Source organism: Temnothorax americanus, unplaced genomic scaffold (assembly GCF_048541705.1).
Source record: "Temnothorax americanus isolate GAGA-0224 unplaced genomic scaffold, ASM4854170v1 Scaffold8, whole genome shotgun sequence".
Classification (NCBI taxonomy): Eukaryota; Metazoa; Arthropoda; class Insecta; order Hymenoptera; family Formicidae; genus Temnothorax; species Temnothorax americanus.
The window spans coordinates 138,143-156,069 of record NW_027509802.1 but is presented as its reverse complement, the minus strand read 5'-3'; the positions used below and the strand labels follow the sequence as shown (position 1 = coordinate 156,069).

Below are 17,927 nucleotides of genomic sequence, written 5' to 3'. Positions count from 1 at the left end.
ACCGGACGTGTGCTCACCCAGCCAGAACTCTGCGAACTCCCTCCGAGTGTCCTGCTCCTCCTCCCTCTCTCTCTCCCTCCCGCGACCCTCGCCCTCACCCTCCCGCCCCCCTCGTCTCTCGGTGTAGTCGTACCTTTCCTCGCCGCCTGTTTTTCTTCTTCTTTCCTCGAAGAGGAGTCCTTCGGTACCACCGAGGGTACCACCTATCCTATCCGAGTCTCGTGTGACGCATACGCGTCAGATTCGCACAGCGGTGGTTTTTTTCTTCTTTTTTTTTTCGTAGACCGAAAGGCGAGAACAAAGGCATCTTTCTCGCGCGCGCGCTACGATAGAGCGAGTGGAGAGGGAGAGTCGGTACACTTTCAAAGTATACGTACACACATGTGCGATATTCTCTAGGCGGCTAGGCCTAAAGAAAGAGGAGAGGCTCGCGCCGTCGAGGCTTCGCGATGTTTACGGAGGAAACGCGGACGGCAAAGAAAACGATCGCGGGAGGGTGCGACAGCTTCGAAAGTTTTGTCGATAATTCGCGGAATCGGTTTCCCGTCGCTATAACATACGCGATTGATGGGGACGAGGGCCCTCATTGAAATCTGAAGTGGCTCCTTCGTTAAAGTTCTATCAGACAAAAAATTACGCTGAAATTAACGTTAATTACTTTCATAAAATTGAATTATGTGATTAAAAGCAGAAACGAGCCTCGGCGATCGATTGTCGGTCAACTTAACTTGTACGCGTGATCCGGAAAAAGATCTATCGAGGAGAGACTGGAAGCCGGGTACAATCGAACGATTTCTCATTTGCGTTCCTGCTGTATCCGTATATATACCGAGCGATCTATTGAAATCGCGGCTAACCGGTACGCCATTGAATAATTCTTCCGCCGCGACCGGGATACGCGCAACTCCGCGGTCGACGGAAGCGATCTGTTAAAATACGAGACACGAGGGTTGGAAGCGGGAGAGGAGGGCATACGCTCGCTCGCTCTCAGGTGCGAGACCGTGTAATGTCGAGCTTCGCGATTGGCCTCGATAACGAGTAACGAGAGAATTGAAAGACGAAAAACGGTCACAGTGCCCATCAGGGTAGCACGCGGGAATACGCATACGATTTCGAAAGCGCGCAACCGAGAGAATGCATCTCGACTTTATTAGCTCCCGCAGCTATATACGATTTAATCTCGCGGGGTTCGCGCGCCGTGCTTTCTTTGTGTTCCCCGGCAATCCGGGTAGGGTAATTGTCACGTTTGCATAATACGGATGCAACGCGGCCGCTTGTGCAACGGCGGCCCCGGAATCGGCGGCGAGAGGCGCGCGGCCCTTAAGAAATGACTTTGCGATTTTGCTTAAACGTACATTGGCATCTTCGCTCGGACGCACGGAAATACGAGAATATTCCTACACAACAGCCGCTTCTCGGAACTTTCTCACATCGTATCTAATCTTATTCGATTATTCCTTTAATACACCGCGTGTTGCTTGAGGACATTACATAATAGGGGGTCGTGACTTTCCTTCGGTCTTGTAGAAAATTATTCCTGACGGCGTGATCAGATTCTCTCTAGTCGTGTAATTCTGTATTGCGTGCACATTTATTCCAATATTATTGCATAATCCTTTATTAATCCTTATTATTAATATCGTGCAGATATATCCCATATCAGACCTTTTGCAGAAATGCAAAAATACTCTCACGCTAATTTACAAACACTTTGTCGTGGAATTTCAAATAATCGCGAATATTATCACCTTTTCAAGATTTTAGAAAAACTTCTATACGTTTCAAGATCATAACTGATGTTAGCACTAAAAAGACTAGTTGTTCAAGTCTTCTAAATCAGGTTTTTAAAAACTATTCGATTAATTCTCCAAGCGATTCGGGACTATATCGTCGTTGCGTTCAAAGTTAATTCCAAACGTTTTGTTAGACCATCACTCGTAAAGCCGCGATGCTCGTCGCGCCAGTGGACGAGTGTACGTTGTTGCATTCTGATTTCGATACACGTACCAAAATAACTTCTCTCGTATCCTCCTCCCCAGCCGGGAGTTCTAACCGTATCCTATGTACGTGCGCGCTACTGCGCTACAGCTTCGGCCTCTCTCTCTCTCTCTCTCTCTCTCTCTCTCTCTCTTTCTCTCTCGTTCATTCTACCTCTCTTCTTTCTCTCTTTTTCTCTCTTCCTCTCTCGTACTCTCCTCTATCCCCGTCTTCATCGCGCTTATCTTCATTCATTAGTCCCCTCTCGCTCGACCATCGCCGCTCGCTCGCACTCGCTTCTACCTGCTTCTTTTGCAGTCATTCATTACTAACTGTCCCTGTCTCTCTTCATCTCCTTCTCGCTCCTCTGCCGTCCCTTTCCGTTCGATGCGTTCCGTGTCACTTCGCGTCGTTTCTGAGAGCTCGCTACCATAGATAGTCTTCAACAACGACTTATCTTTTCTTGCTTGTTCGAACAACGGTTTTTTCGGTTGACATTGTTTCCGGTGTTATGTAATGCATATCGTGTAGTTAATATTTTATCAATAGCGGAATACATTAAGTCCGTTTACATTGTTTGACATTTTTAAAAAATTAGTAGAACGCATAAAATTTGTCTTTTTAATTTACATTAATTTTATTAATAATACATGTCCATTAAACTATATATATTTTTGTCATCTGGAATTTTTTATCATTTACATCAAAAAGATGATGTATATAATTGCATAATAAATAAGTCTTTTATTTTATTAAGATATAGATTTATATTTATAATACATTGATCGATTATTTTTTACCTAAAGAAAATTCCAATAAACAGAGGAACATCAATTTCAAATATTAGTCAAAAAATAAAGATTCTTTTAAGATTCTCTTCTCATCCGTGAAAGCAGTAATACATATGCAAAGATTACGGTTCAGTTTCTACAATTGCGGTATCCACAAATTAGAGAATGACTTCGCATGAAAAGGAAAAAATAGGAGACACTTTTAAAGAATGATAAGAATATTTTAGAATAAAAGGCATCTCTTGACGGACGACTTCCGGTCGTGTCTCACTAACTTTACTCCATAGTGCATTCTCTTCGTTCTATCCTCTCGACCTTTTTCCCGCTTTTGTCTCCATTTCTCTCAATTTCTCGTCCGCTTCAACGTATTGAAACTCGATAAAAATCATGTAATTATTAATTTTAGTAATTACTTAGATACATTTATCATTATTTTATTATTTCATTAATGCAAATAATATTATAATTAACGTCGACCAATTAAAATTTTTTTGTTATAAAATAAAAGTTTGACAATTTATCGTAATTTCGGAATATTTAAAATGAATTGTAAGTCGAAATATAAAATCAAAAGATAGATGCTGTAATCAACGATATTTTGTTCTCTTTCATAACTTTCTATGCGCTAACGATTATAATTAAACATTATTTCATAACGCGAACGATTGCAGCCGAGTCTCTGCAACGATTTCCGGAAATTTAGCAGATGATCCCAGTCGATAAACATATTAAATGCATCCATTGTGTTTCACAGAGAGATGTTCTGATAGAGACGAAAAAAAAGCCGATAACAAATCTTTAGTAAATTACGCGTATACGACGTAAACGCACAAGAAACGCATTAATAACTTGCGTCAAATAGTGCCGATAAAGTCAATCATGCCAATTTGTCAATCTGAATAGATCGTAATTAATCGATAGACCAGGTTAATTGGACGTGGCATTTGCATCACCTGCCGCTATTCTTCACTTTCGTGTAACTTCTCGCGAATGCCTCGACTGTTTGTCCTAAATTTCTAATTGCGCCGAATCACGTGTCTAAAACGTTCAATAGATTGACACGTGGAGTATTACGTAAGTCGGGAGTAATCGAACTCGTCATCGTAATTTCGTGATGCAACCCCGTAAACTGATAACAATGTGTGTATTTTCTCTCTCGCATCAGTTGCAATCGACAAGAGACGCAACACTTAACCGTTTAACGAATATATCTCGACCTACCCCGGCGAAATGTTAATATCAACATAATAACATCAAGTAAAATAAAATTTATGAAGAAGGCATCGATGTAAAAATAGGAATGAAATATAAATAAATGTTTTCTCGGCAATTCGTGTGGAGATCGTCGACGCACGCAGCGCATAGCAAGCCGTAAATCGAGCTCTATATAAGCGTATACTTATCGTTATCCGCGAGTGCTTCTTATGCCGCACCTGCTTCAAGGTAATTACATGCGTGGGAGTTAAACCGAGAACTTGTTTCGAGGGTAATCTGCTTCCATACGTTACGCGTACGCGTGTAACAGTGTATCTATTTGCAGACTACGTGTCTCGCTCGGGGTTAGACCGCCTTCGTCATATCTCGTATTGCGCCGGGCAATCGTTTTATCACGTGTCACGTGTTAATAGCAGTATTAAGATTCGAGGAAGCATACTCGAGAAATGGAGGAAGAATTGAGAAATTAAGCGGAATAATTAAAAATTAAGAAAAGGTTTTGCCGTCTTTCCAGTTTTTTTAATTAAGGAATCAAGAAATTTCTAAAAATATAATTTGTGGTTAATATATAACATTTATATATCTCTTGTCTTATGTGATTAATGATTTTGTAAAACGCGTGGCAACATTAATATTAATCAAGTGTAATAACGTTTAAATCAAAACACGTGACCTAGCATTTTTTTTTTACAAAATGACGCACGAGTAAAATTAAAATATCGTAGAAGCGAAATTATTTGCCATTTTAACTACGAAAATTCGATACTGATTAGTATATACATATATCGATTAGTATAAATCTTGACAATTTACCCCTTTATGCAGATTTTTCGAAACATCTTGTCGGCTTGAATGTTCAGTGTCGAAGATAAAAATAGACATTGAGTTGATGTGTGTTCGGAAAGAGAGAAAGAGAGAGACCGGAAATTGTCGCCTCTTCCCTCTCTGCTTCCTACTCTTTCCTCACTCCTCCTCCTCTCTCTTCCTCCTCTCTTCTGCCGCGGCAACCGGTGGACTTTCACGCGGCAATGATCCGCGTTCCGATGTGCTGCAATAATCGTGTATTGCGAGAGAAAACTGTCGTTGGGACAATCCTTTCGAACGGCCGTTAGCCGGTCGCACAATAAATGCCGAAGTTTGACGAGAAAGTAGCGCCGGTGATTATTTAACGCGGACTCTCAAGTAGTGTGGCAAATCACGATGCGTTCTTACGCCGCGCCGTTACGTAACGAGACTCGTCATACTTTATCAGCCTCATCGTATGTCAAATATTTTCTAAAGCCTTCGTCGAGCGTCTCGCAGGTTTGCGCAACATACCTCACAGATTAATTAAACGAACACAATTAACGCGCACAATTTCTCATTTTTCACAGATGACTAACGACGAAGCAAAATAAAGTCCGACTCGCGGAGAATTTAAGTAACATAATTTTGCACTTGCTAATCAACGTTAAAATGTATACCAACTGCGTTTCCGTAAATTCCATATATATCCATTAACCGCGATCCAATCGCGTCGCATCGTAGGGCCGTTACGCGAGGAAGATCTCGCAGTCGCGTCGCGAGATCGCGAAATCACCCAGAAAAGGGGAGCGGAAGCGTTAACGAGAGAGAGAAGTCACGGTTACGTGGCCGTGGGCCATGCGCGTAGCTCGTCCGGGTTACCGGAAGTCGAGTGACCGTAACGCGGCCCAGGTGAACTCGATTGGTCAGAGAGGACGGGGATGCGGGAGAACGAAGGGGATAAAGGTGGCGGTATTATAGCTCTCGCTCGCTCGTCCTCGCAATCCTCCTTACACGCGAGGGCTACGAGGTGAGGTGAGGACTCGCTTTGTCGTACGTGCTCTCGTTTTCCTGCGTAAACGCGGGAGGAAGTGGCGTATTATGGTATATCTCGCGAGTTTTGCGATCGGAAGCCGCCTGTATCTTTGCCATTGAATTAAAAAAAATGTCAGTGAAACCATTTAATATACAATTTTTCTCGATTTTAACGGGACGTTAACAAAAATTAGCACAGTACAATCTCTCTCTCTCTTTTTTTTTAATTTAATTTAAAGCAAAACATTAATATCGAATCAGGAAAACATTTGACGTTTTAAAGCTTTAAAAATTCCATTCCATAAAATTTTATCTAAAATATTTCTTTCTTATGAAACTTTACTGGACCTAAGAATTTGTTAACATCTGTAATAACGGATGAATATGTCAAAAGAAATATCAACAGTATGCTGTATTTGCTCTATCGTATCTTATACTCTATCTATAATCTCGTCGTATCTCATGTAAAGTCGCAGCCCCGTAACAGAAGGCTAAACTCTGTTCGTTTAATTACTTCTTCGCTCTCTTTACTAACAAGCGTCGAATGAATTCGCGACTACCGGCAAGCGAGCGAGTACCTCGACTTTGTAGCGCATTATTTTCTCTTAGAATATGTCCGAGGCGAAAAAGGACATGAGAGAAGAGCGGCATAAGAGAGAGAAAGAGACGCTCGCCGTGTAAAGGAAATGACGTTGACGCGTGTGTCTTTCTGAAGTATACGAGCACCCAGTCCCAACCGCTACCACCAACACCATCACCACCTTTTCCAACACCGTGGAAAGGAGCACGGCAATATATCTCCCTTCCTCTTACGCTCTTTCGTACCTTACAAGTTTACGCGTTCTCACGCTCTCCATCCCACTTCTCTCTCTCTCTCTCTCTCTCTCTCTCTCTCTCTCTCTCTCTTTCTCTCTGTTTCTCGGCCACATCTCGCCGTTTCCAACGGTGAGCGTACGCTCCGATAAACGTTCCACACGCACACACGCGTCTCGCGCGTATACATGTGTATACCTGCCCGCGCCCAGGCGAACACACTCCGATCGCCGAGATTACGAGGTAGGGCTTCGGGGAGAGAGAGAGCACATCAGCTTCCTAGTTATAATAAGCGCCGCAAAAAATGTGGCAAAAACCTGCTCAGCCTTCGGCAAGTATATACCGCGCCGTGCGCGTCCAGCAGCGGCCGGCTTCTGCTCGGCGCTCTCTCTATCGCTATCTATTCGCGTTCCTTTTGTTCCTGCATCCTCTCTCCCTCGGCCTCCGTCGGAAAGACGTGTGCGTCTTTCTTCCTTTTCGTCCTGTTGCGCCTCGCTCTTCTTCCTCCTCCTCCTCCTTCTCCTCCTCTTCTTTGATCACCGTAGGTGTTGCCAGACAACAACCTGTACACCGGGGCCAGGCCAACTTCCTTCCTGCGGTCATCCTTTTCCGTCCTTCTCCTCCGCTCTCCTTCTGTTCCGCGCGCCGGGTTAACCCGCTCCCTTCGGGCGTACAACCTTCCCTTCTCGCTTTCTTATCCTCACGCCGTTATCTATCACCGCGCCGTCGGTTTCTTCTCCTTTTCTTCCTTCCTGACACCCGGGGCGGCGCGGCGCATCCTCCGGCTGCTCACAGCTGTCCGTCACGTTCTTCTACCGCTTCTCACAACGTCGTATTGTTATTATTTCCCGGGCTATCGTTTCTTAGCCCCTTCCTGCCTGCCCGCAATGATGCAACGCGCTTTATCAATTTCCGCGACGCTAATCGACGATAATAATTTTCTCGCGTCGCGACTTCCGGGTTTTTTAGCGCGCGAGCACGCTACTTACCTCGCCCCCTCCGCTTTCGCCGGACTTGTGAATGAGGTTCGACAACGCGCCTCGTGTAATTATATTAATTAACGCCACAACTGGACAGCTGTTCGTACACCACGCGATACTATACGATACACATTTCCAGCGGCTGGAGCTGATTCATTTATAGTGTTCAGACGTTTAATACAAACGAGCACCGCGAGCATCGTAATTATATTATTATTAATGATAATCATGTCTAAGGCAATAAAGCTTTGGATTAGTAAAAAACAAATCAAACTGGATGCATTTCTTCTAAATATTTCAACACATTAACGCGTGCGTCGTCGATAAAAGAATCTTAGTGTCTGTCTCCACAATTTTTAATCTTCCGAAATCATAAAAACATTCGGTGATATTAATGTAATTATAAAAGAATGTCCTATTATATCATTTTTGTTACTACTCTTATGTCAGTGTTTGAAATAGAACTCCATCTATATGTATAGAGATGTATGTCTTTCTTGGAAGTCAAATGAACGACCGTCAAGATTTCTGCGATGAAGTTGCTTTCTAATTTAAGTGATTTAATTATAGTTTGAGTCGCTTAACGTTTATCGAAATCTATCTGCAGCCAATAAGACGAGCATATGTTAGAGGTCCAGATTAGAATCAAGCTCGCCATACTAGTAACTGGAAGTTGGTATACCGTGTCTTGCCAAATTGTCTCTCGGCAATTCGTTTCCCAGTTAATCTATCGAAACGAATGCAGCGCGTAACCGGTTGAGAGAGAGAGAGAGAGAGAGAGAGAGAGGGGGGAGAGAGAGACACGTCCACGGAGGGAAGAAGATAGGAAGACGTACAGTCACATCGTTCGTACAGTTATACGTACGAGAAGTGGCGTAAAATATAGCTCGCGGAATCGCGAGAGGTAGCCGAGAGAGGAGTGAATGTCTCGTCGCGTTTGACGGTGTCACGCCGGGGCGAGTTTATGAATGGTCCTGCGGACGTGCCGGAAGTTGCTAGCCGCGCGAAGGAAATTTTTAGCGTTGCGCCCGCGGGCGACGAGTTTTTCATCAATCACACGCACGACATCCTCGACGATCCACCGTGCGACCGTAGGAAAGTTACTAAAACCGTGTTTGCGTTAGTAACGTATAATTACGCCTCGCTTCCTTTTTATCGTCGATTATTCCGCCGGCGAAGAAGCTGTTAAAAGTGCCTCGCGCGACATCCGCGTTTCTACCGCGCCGCTAAAAACTTATGCGTTGATGCCATTAAGCGCGCTCGTTTTCACGCGATCATGCAGATCGAAGGGTTGCCCTCAATTACGTTTACTTGCGTAGATACTATAATTAAATGAGTCGTTTTCGAAAGAATTTATGTAAATTTTATCGGCATATATTATCTATGCGAATAAAACCTCGATTCGCGTTCTCGTATTCTTCTACGCCATATTAGCGTTGATAAAACTGTACTTAAAGACGTTTCATTACTATTGCATTTTGTTAATATTCCTACACGTAGCGTAAATCTGTTTTCGACAATTTCAAGATAAAGTTCCAAATTTCCAGAACGAATTAACCAAATACTCGGCGTCCAAAGCTCAATTTAATGTCGCCGCAGTGACGTGAACTAATTATACGCCTGTTGAATTATATTAATAATTGGAGATATTGTCACAAAAATTCACACATATTGATGAATCGTTGATTGAGCAATCTCCAAATCCAACAATACCCAGAGAGAAAATATTTACGTTCTCAAGTTTCGCCCGGCAATATATATCAGAAACTGCATCACACAACCCATACTACATGCTCTTCATGCTGGTGTATATATAAGCGGCGAAGGCCACCGTGCTCGGAAAGATAGTCCAACCCTGCTATCCGGGCAGCCGATGAAAGAAGGTCACGCGAGGAACTGCAGTCATTCTCGGAAAGTGCCGACTCGTTTCTTCATCTAGCGTGACGTCAACGTCACGACGACGACGACGACGACGACGACGACGACGACGATGGTGGCGGCAGGCGGCGTTGAACGGACAAGCGGCGGAAAAGAGATCTGATCTGAGCGAGGAAGAGAGGAGAGGAGGAGATGAAGGAGGAGAAGGCGGAGGAGGGAACCTCTCGAGGGACGGTCGAGGTGAGCTACCAGTTAAAGCGTGCGGCTCGGGCATGAATGAACGAACCGGCAAACCGAATGAAGGAAGGAACGGACAGCGGCGGACCTGCGCGCCCGTGTATTAGCCAACTCAACTCGGTATTTACTCGTCGTCGCGCGGACTCCGCGTCGCGCGCGTGTATACGTGCCCGTCGCCTAGCACACCCGTGCACACCGCGATTTTACGCGCGCAGCTCGGCGGCTGAAATAGAAGGAGAGAAGGAGAAAGAGAGATAGATCGGGTGCGAGGGAGGAAGAGCGACAGAGGAAGAGAGAGAGACAGCGCGCGCCGACGCCAGTGTTAGTCCGCCGCGTGTGACGGGAGAGTATTCATTCATAAAACTCGGAGCGAGAAGAGTGAGGGCTAGAGGCCTGCGCCGCCGCCACTCCGCGCGCTGTCGCGTCGTGCGATCGTAGCGTGGTGGGGAGTCAAGTGTTTTTCGTCTCCCTCGCGCGCGTCCCTTCCAGTTCCGTCGTCGATCTCGCTCGCGCGTACGTTTCCAAAGTTCTCTCTCGTTCCCTCCGTTTCCATCGCTCCGTTAATTCCACCTGGGTATCTTCCCCACGGATGACCCACGCCTTACCTCTCCGTGATTCTACGTTTCTACCTTCGTGAAACAGCTCGGTTAGTCGTATTTTCGGATTGTATACTCCTGTATTCGCGTCTGCTTAACGTTTTTACCCTCGCCTGCTCGCCTCGGTTCCATTCAGCTGAAAATACCGCCGCTCTTACGCGTCTTCTGGCCTACGTTGTATTAAGAATCCCCTCGTCTTTCCTCGCACAATTCGGCCTCGCTCGTTCTTCTTTCCTCTCCGCTTCCGCACCCTCTAGCTCTCTTTCTTTCTCTTTCTTTCTCTCTCTCCCTCTCTTTCTCAGTCTCCGAGTTGCTATCTACGGCGCGCTTCCCCTATAATAAACCGGTGTCCCTTGCCGCCCACCTCCTTCGCGCGTCCTCATCTCCTTCCGTTCTTACGCCTCGTTCCCCTCTGGCGTCCGCGAGCGCACGTACATACACATAGCGCGACTGTCATGCGACTTAGCCATCCGTGACACCGGAGTCACGATGAGGGAACCGGCGACTCGCCGATCGTCTTACTCTCGTTCGTGCCCCCTCCCTTCCGTCCGTTCCTCGTAGCGTGCGAAGACAGCGTTCTCCGACGCCTTTACCCGCTTTTTACCGCATCGTTTTGCGACTCTTCCGAATACGATTCCCCGCAAAACTCGCGTGTTCGCCAGAGTGAGTCGTGTGAAACGAATCTTGATCGCCGCCCCCCTTTTCTCGCGTTCGTCGCTGGACCCATCGCGTCGCGTCGGGCGCCCGTGAAATCCCGGCCGGCCTCGCGAACACGTATATAAGACGCGATCGAAGACGCATCCACTTCCCCTCTCTCCGAGAGAGAGAGAGAAGCTCTCCGCGACGCTCGATCCCCCTTCTCTCGCTCTCCACCTCCCTTTCCGGACGAGTCTTCCTCTACTTTTCTCCTGCACCTTTGCTCTCCTCTGCCGCTTCTTCTTTTTCTTCTTCTTCTTCCTCGGAGTTTCTGCCCCTCGTCTCTCACTCTTCCTCTCTCGTTCTAGTTTTCTCTCTCTCTTTCTCTTCTTCTCTTCGGCGTGTACGCACTTACCTGCGGAACGCGGTCGTATACGTGCCCGACAGTGGCGCTTCGGCTTAACGAACTCTCCGGTGGCGCCGAAGGAAAGATCGTTTCGTAGCCGGGGCGGCGGATCACCTCGATCCTCGACCGAGCGATACACAACACACGGACCCGAGTGCGAGGAGCGTCCGTGACGCGCGGCGATCCCGTGCGTGCGCGCTCTCTCTCGACTTCTCTCGGCCGTTCAGTGCGCGGCGTCTCGCGTGTGCGCGTTCCCTCGAGAGCGCGTCGTCAAGTGCCGCGCTTACGCGATCATCGTCGTCTCGTCGTAGCTAGCGAGGTCTCGTCTCCGAGGAACCGCGCGCGAGGGTGGCTCGGCGCAGGGGGGAGGGTTTTTCCCCCCCCGCACGTGAATTCGGGAACAAAGCGGGAAGGAAACGCGAAGCGGAGCAGGGCATTTCCGTCTCTGACGGACCGGGCGACGTCTCATATTTTCGGACTCTCGCTCCCTCCATCGGAGCTCGCTCCATCTCGCCATCCCGCGTCCCCATTTCACCCTCTCTCCCACTCGGTCCCGGAGCAACGAGCGGTTGCGCAAGCAGGTATTCGGAAATAACCCGTGTGGGTCGCAGTTATGAATTGATAGCAAACACATGGTGGACACGCCGTGCTCCGCGACCCGCGCCCGCCCGACGACCAGTAACGCGCCTCGTCGAGGCACTCGAGGCTCCCGGATCTTCTCCCGGCCTCCTCGCAACGTGACCGCGTCGCCGAGCTCGGCCCGCCATTGACGAATCGAAACTGTCAGCGGTCAGCGGCTGATTGTGTGTATACGTTTCGTCGCGACGCTGTGACGCGGGCGAGTGGAGTGAGCAACGATTGGCGATCTCGATGGCACCGGACGATTGTTTGTCGTCTCGAGAAGCGGCGCATTGTCCTCGCGCCAGGAAAAGTGCATTCACCGAGTGAATTTCCGAAGTGACGCCGGTCGGTCTTCGGTAGAAGTTATCTTCTCGCTGTCAGGGGACGTGTTAGCAGGGGAAAAATTATGGGATAGAGAGATATAGCCTTCTCGAAGAGCCTGAACCCGGCGATAAACAGATCGGTATGTGATTATCGGCTGTGCGAAAGTTCGACGTTACAACACCGAGCGACGAGTCGGTTCCGGATCGTCTTCGATGGTGCACCTGCAACTTAGACGATTTCATCGTGGACGACGAACTTCCGTGTCCCGAGAGACATCGAAAGAAAAGGAACGACGAGAAGACGAGTTCGGTAGCGAAATACAAAATATAACCGCGGACGAATGACACTGATAATCCTGGACTACGCGTATGTGCAGTGATTACGCAAAATCGGCACTCATGTACGTTGATTACGGCGGCGACACTTATGCCGGAATGGGAATCAAGGCCATGAAGTCCTTTGGCAGGTCCAGAGGTAGGAATATCAACGACAGAACTAACTGTAGTTACCTGCGTTTATCTCGTTACAACGAGATGTAATGAAGCGTAAAACATTTAACATAATGATCTCGTGAGGGTTAGCTGATAGCCGTAAGAGTTCCACCGAAGAATATTGCGCGATTCCAAGTCATTATCTGGATGCTTATTTTTTTTTTATTTATATATATTGTGAATATGATCAATACTGCAACCAAATTGTGAAAACGACACTTATTGGCATATCGTGTAAGTTGCGCTGGATGAAACTGAATGAAAACCGCAACATTCGTTGATAAATATAATCCAAGATTTTTACGGCGTTCAGTGAATTAATTTAGACCCGTGTTTTATTCACAATTCGTGGTACTATATGCTTAGTCACAACGCGTTATCTAGAAAAAAAAAACGAGATCAGAGTGTTTCGTAAGTAGCTGAGGACAGCAAAGTGGTTGTGATCTAAGACGATAGGAAATTTGTCTCATTGAAACAAATTATGTTATGTTTCGTTCAAAGCATAGCAAGAGAAATTATGTCTCACTGAAACAGCATATCTTTTATACATCTGTAATATAACTCATGCACTAAGAAACTTTAAACATCTGCAATATAACTGCACTAAGAAACTTTAGTTGTTAAACTATTAATTAATAAATAAAATATCGATACAAAGTTTGTGTTTTTTACTAATATTTTAACACAAGTTCTTTATTAATATTTTATTTAGTGACAATTACAGAAATCGAGCTTTGCATAATAACATTTTAAATTATTATAATATTAGCGCTAATGTATAATAGGTACATTATAATGAAAGAACATCTATTAAATGTAGGACATGTTTCTCGACACTCGCATAGTCTGCGATGGTAGCTGGGGGGTGATATATAAATGTGGTCCGTGCTCGGGCGACGCGCACGCGTCCCATTTCCGGAAATGAAGACTAACCCTGACTCTGACATTGGAGACGACGCCGTGATCGTGCCAACGTGATTAACACAAACGTGACTTAGTTTCCGACAGATTGTAGCAGATGTCATCGTTGCTCGCGCGCGAACATAATCCGTACTGTTCGTATGCACTTCCTGCAGTTGGGAGGACTCGCTGCGAGGGTATTCAGATTTTGATTTATTGTAACGAGATACACCGGCTAATCAGGGTGATGGGGAGGGATAGGGCAGGGTTGAATTAGGTATAATTAAAGTTGTTAGACATAATACCTAAGTTAATTTATTTTATTGCTGTACAGTTGATGTACAATTAATTACCTTAAAATTAATAATCGTTTTCGTATATATTTCACACAATCATACGTATAATAATTAACATTCTGGTACATTAATCTTTTAGTTACAAACGTTGCATACGTTTAAAAGAAGAGGGACATTTCACAATAAAAGCAAATAACTCCTTACATATAAAGAATTGATAACAGTTTCGTGCAATTAACTTATAGCATTGCTTTGTTAGTAAAGATTAGTGTAAAAATAATAAGGCTAATATATTGTAATCGCAGTGCTTTTCCATCTGATTTGAAGGAAGCTTTTCAACTTTTAATTTTCAATTCTGGAATAAATTTTTTGCGGGCACAGGTATATTAAAATTATTGAAATACGGATATATCCCGGAAAAATCTTACTCGCTACAAGGCTCATCTAAGAGTCCGTATACAGTCGAGCAGTTTTCTAACGGCCAGCCTGTGTGCGATCCTTAAGTAGAGGATCTGTCGAGCGAGTAGCTGCTGCTATTCGACGATATTTCCTGGCAACCGGTTTCGAGGCAACTGCTTGATCCGCGTTTTCTTCTACTTGCAGATATCGCAAGTAGAGCTCTTACTATTCAAAGTATTTCTGGTATTCGTATATTGGATTAATATTGACAGTGCGGTGCAAACGGCCGCGCGGCTACGCGGGTATTCCATAATACGTTCGAAGAGCGATTCGATCAAGTTTGCAGGCGAGTATAATATACAACGCGGGTATATAATGAACGGGGATTAACCGCGCGGTATCGCGGCAAAAAAAAAATACAAAAACGGGGCAGGCTCGTTTTGTTCAACTCGAAGAGGGCATCGACTTCGCGAGCGAGACAACTTATAGGATCGTCTTCCGGAGCGAATCAGATTTTTTTCTCGATGATTTACATAACTTTTGAGTTGCAGGTAAGCGTGTTAAAAAAAGAAGCGAAACACTTGAAGTTTGAGGTGAATTTAAATGCTAATGTTTCCTATTAATCATGATGTCCTTTCACTTCCATTCGTTGTACATCGGCGTGTCTTGACTCTCGGGGTTCGCGACGCGTTTTCTTTCCAATCGACTCGACACGTAAAAATTCGAGAACGTAACGAAAGTCACGTTTACTTTTTGCCAAAACAGGAAGGAAACTGTGACGACTGTCATTTTCCATATTACTCGATTGAAATATCTATAATATCGATTGTTACTGCTTAATCATAAATTTTACGGCGCTAAATAATTGTCAGTAAAACCGTCGGCTGAAGTATTTTCCTGCTTTTAATAGCTATGATAACGACTCGCCGCACCTTTTTTATGGCAAACAGTTATTGTCATGATTTTAACGAAAACCATAAAGAGGAACGTTTCTATAACGGTTGTTTAAATCTAATGATCGAAGAAAGCTTTTGTAGCTCACTTAAGAGATATTCCAAGAATTTATAGTTGTCATTAAGCCAAATATTCTTCTGTGCTATAATTCGAAGTTTAAAAGAACTTTGAAGAAGATTTTGGGAAGATTCTCTCATCACAAAATTCCGAATGGTTCTTATTTTAAAATCTATATTTGAAAGAATTTCGTACGATATCTTAAGACAATTGCAAATTTAATATAAAAACGCATCTTATTTTAATATGGACGTATAGACGTATAGCAAATGGATATAATTTGAGGGACTAACTTGCTAAAGTTACGAAAGGTTTCGCAATTTTAAATCTCAATTCGGATTATCCGAGTAAAAATTCAAAAATTTGCACGTCGTCACTATATCGATTACAGTTGTCTGAAATATTTACAATGTTACACATTTATAAAGTTGATCCGCTTAAGCGAGCGCGCTAAATGAAATTACTGATAATTGCGCGAAATGAGAAAGTAGACACTTTGTGGCGCGGCGGCACGCCATGGCGCGACGCACCGAGGCATAATGCAGGCAACGTAGTATTTCAATAATTCATTTCGTGGAAGTAGTAAGATTACACGGACGCTATACAGACAGTGATTCTAACTTTCATTGTCAGTGCAATGACATAAGCATTGCGTTGCAGCGCGCCGTCATTGCTTTCGACTGACGCGCGTACGAATTGTACGCCGCATTACATACGCAAGAAAACAAGTCGTTTCCCGTTCGATTGTTACGTCAAGCAAATTGTTTGCTTGGAAGAATCGAGGAAATCGTTTGGCGTAACAAGACTTTTGTCAGAAATTAAGAGAATTAAAAACCATTTCGACCATTGCGATATTTTTTTTCTCGATGAATCAAACTGTTATAGTTTAATTCTAAATTCGAGCGTCGTGCTAACATAAATCAATCTCTTTGTGTACATTCCGTGCGGCACGTGAGCTAATGATCCGGCCGATTTTATTTCTTTTCATTGATTCTGTAATTGTGTGAATTATGCAACTGCGATTACGAATTGCGCAATGAAAATCCGTCGCAATAGCGCCTCGAATATTCATGGCACTGGGCGTAAAAACGTAAAACCATAAAACGAGACATTACACATCTCCCAATGCCCTTCTATTAATATCCACCCGTATTTCAAAGTCAGTCAATCATATCCCGAACTGATTACCCCGAGCAATTTCGTATCGATTCAGTTGGCGATTGTTGGCGCTATTCGTGGATTTCGGTTCTGCGAATAATTCGAATTGCTTTTGCCATGGGATACGCTTTCTTGATCTATAAATACAAGATATTACAATTCATTGTTCAAACAACACTAATTTGCATTTTATTTTGATTCGCCTCTAGAATAAAAAGAGAAAAATTAACATCGGGTTTTAGCAGTTTCCGCGCACACAGTTGCGGAGAATAATTTTCGCGTATATTGATTGTATTTTACAAAGTATTTCCGAGAGAGGATTTTGTGAGAAAATCTTTGCGAGATGAATGAAAGGCGACGCGACGCGACGCGACGCGACGCGCGTGTCTGCTCGTATGTATTTGTCCATGTCCACAGCAGTGCGAGCAGCGAATGGCTTGACCCGATTATAGCTATATATACGTCAAAAAGTCTCGCATCTGGCGAAGATGTGCCGCGAACAACTGCAGAACGTTATCTTGGTTCCGGTTTCAAAATGACGGCTGTTTAGCTCCCTCAAACACTCGTAAAATCTAATGTGTGGGGTCCAAAGTGGCGCACTTTCTCTCGCACGTAGACGTTAAATAGGCCAAACTAATTGTAAGAGGGACGCACGGTTCTCTATCAATATCGCGACATTAAGTTTAATGAATTTTTTTAAGCTTCAGATGACCGCGACGAAACGAGAAGTGACGGTAATGTGCGTGCCATGCAATTGTTCACGGCGACCGAATCCGATGTCTGATTTTCTCAACATTTGAAATTAGCTCCGTCCCCTGACAGTTACAAAACAAAAAAAAACACATACACACGTACTTATAATCTCAATTTGTAACGGAATGCTGAATATAACAAATTAGGCCAACTCTCAAATGTTGTAGAGCAACTTCTACACAATATCGGCTTCGCGCTGCTTTTACGCCAGTTTCACAACGCAATATTGATCTTACTTATTGGTTTTATATTGATTTCACAGCGCAATGGGTTTTGCATTGGTTTTATACGACTTTCACACGTAATCGGAATCACATTTGCGTAGTTATTATAGTTCACCGGCGGCTATGTCGGTCACGTTCGACGACGATGCATTTGCGAGTATACGAATAGGAACGGGCATGTAACAACGGCTCGACCACTAAAGGAGAGGGAATCGTGGCGGGGCGGTGCGGTACGGTTTTTCCAGGGAGAAAAAGCAACGATAAAACTCTGATATAAATGGATTCACAGAATCTGAGCGCGCGCGAGAGTAGCTAATCAGCCGCGGGACGATAATTGGTTCGCGGTCCACGATTACCGACGCGATGCCGACGCTGTACTATGCTGGCTGTTAACTTGTTTTAT

The 17,927-nt window shown here is 44.7% G+C and overlaps 1 protein-coding gene across 7 annotated transcripts in view; it reads left to right on the top strand.

Moving 5' to 3' along the window:
* Window positions 1-17,927, top strand: part of Pnt (ETS transcription factor pointed) — a 103,567-nt gene that overhangs the window by 46,888 nt on the left and 38,752 nt on the right. Inside the window, exon 1 of one of the 7 annotated variants that reach the window (XM_077423837.1) lies at window positions 11,466-12,766. The exons of the other annotated variants lie outside the window; for them this stretch is intronic. Within the exon in view, the coding sequence (XP_077279963.1) occupies window positions 12,661-12,766 (106 nt within the window). The 5' untranslated portion in view covers window positions 11,466-12,660. Of the gene's footprint in view, window positions 1-11,465; window positions 12,767-17,927 lie in introns of those variants that run through there. 7 annotated transcript variants of the gene reach the window in all.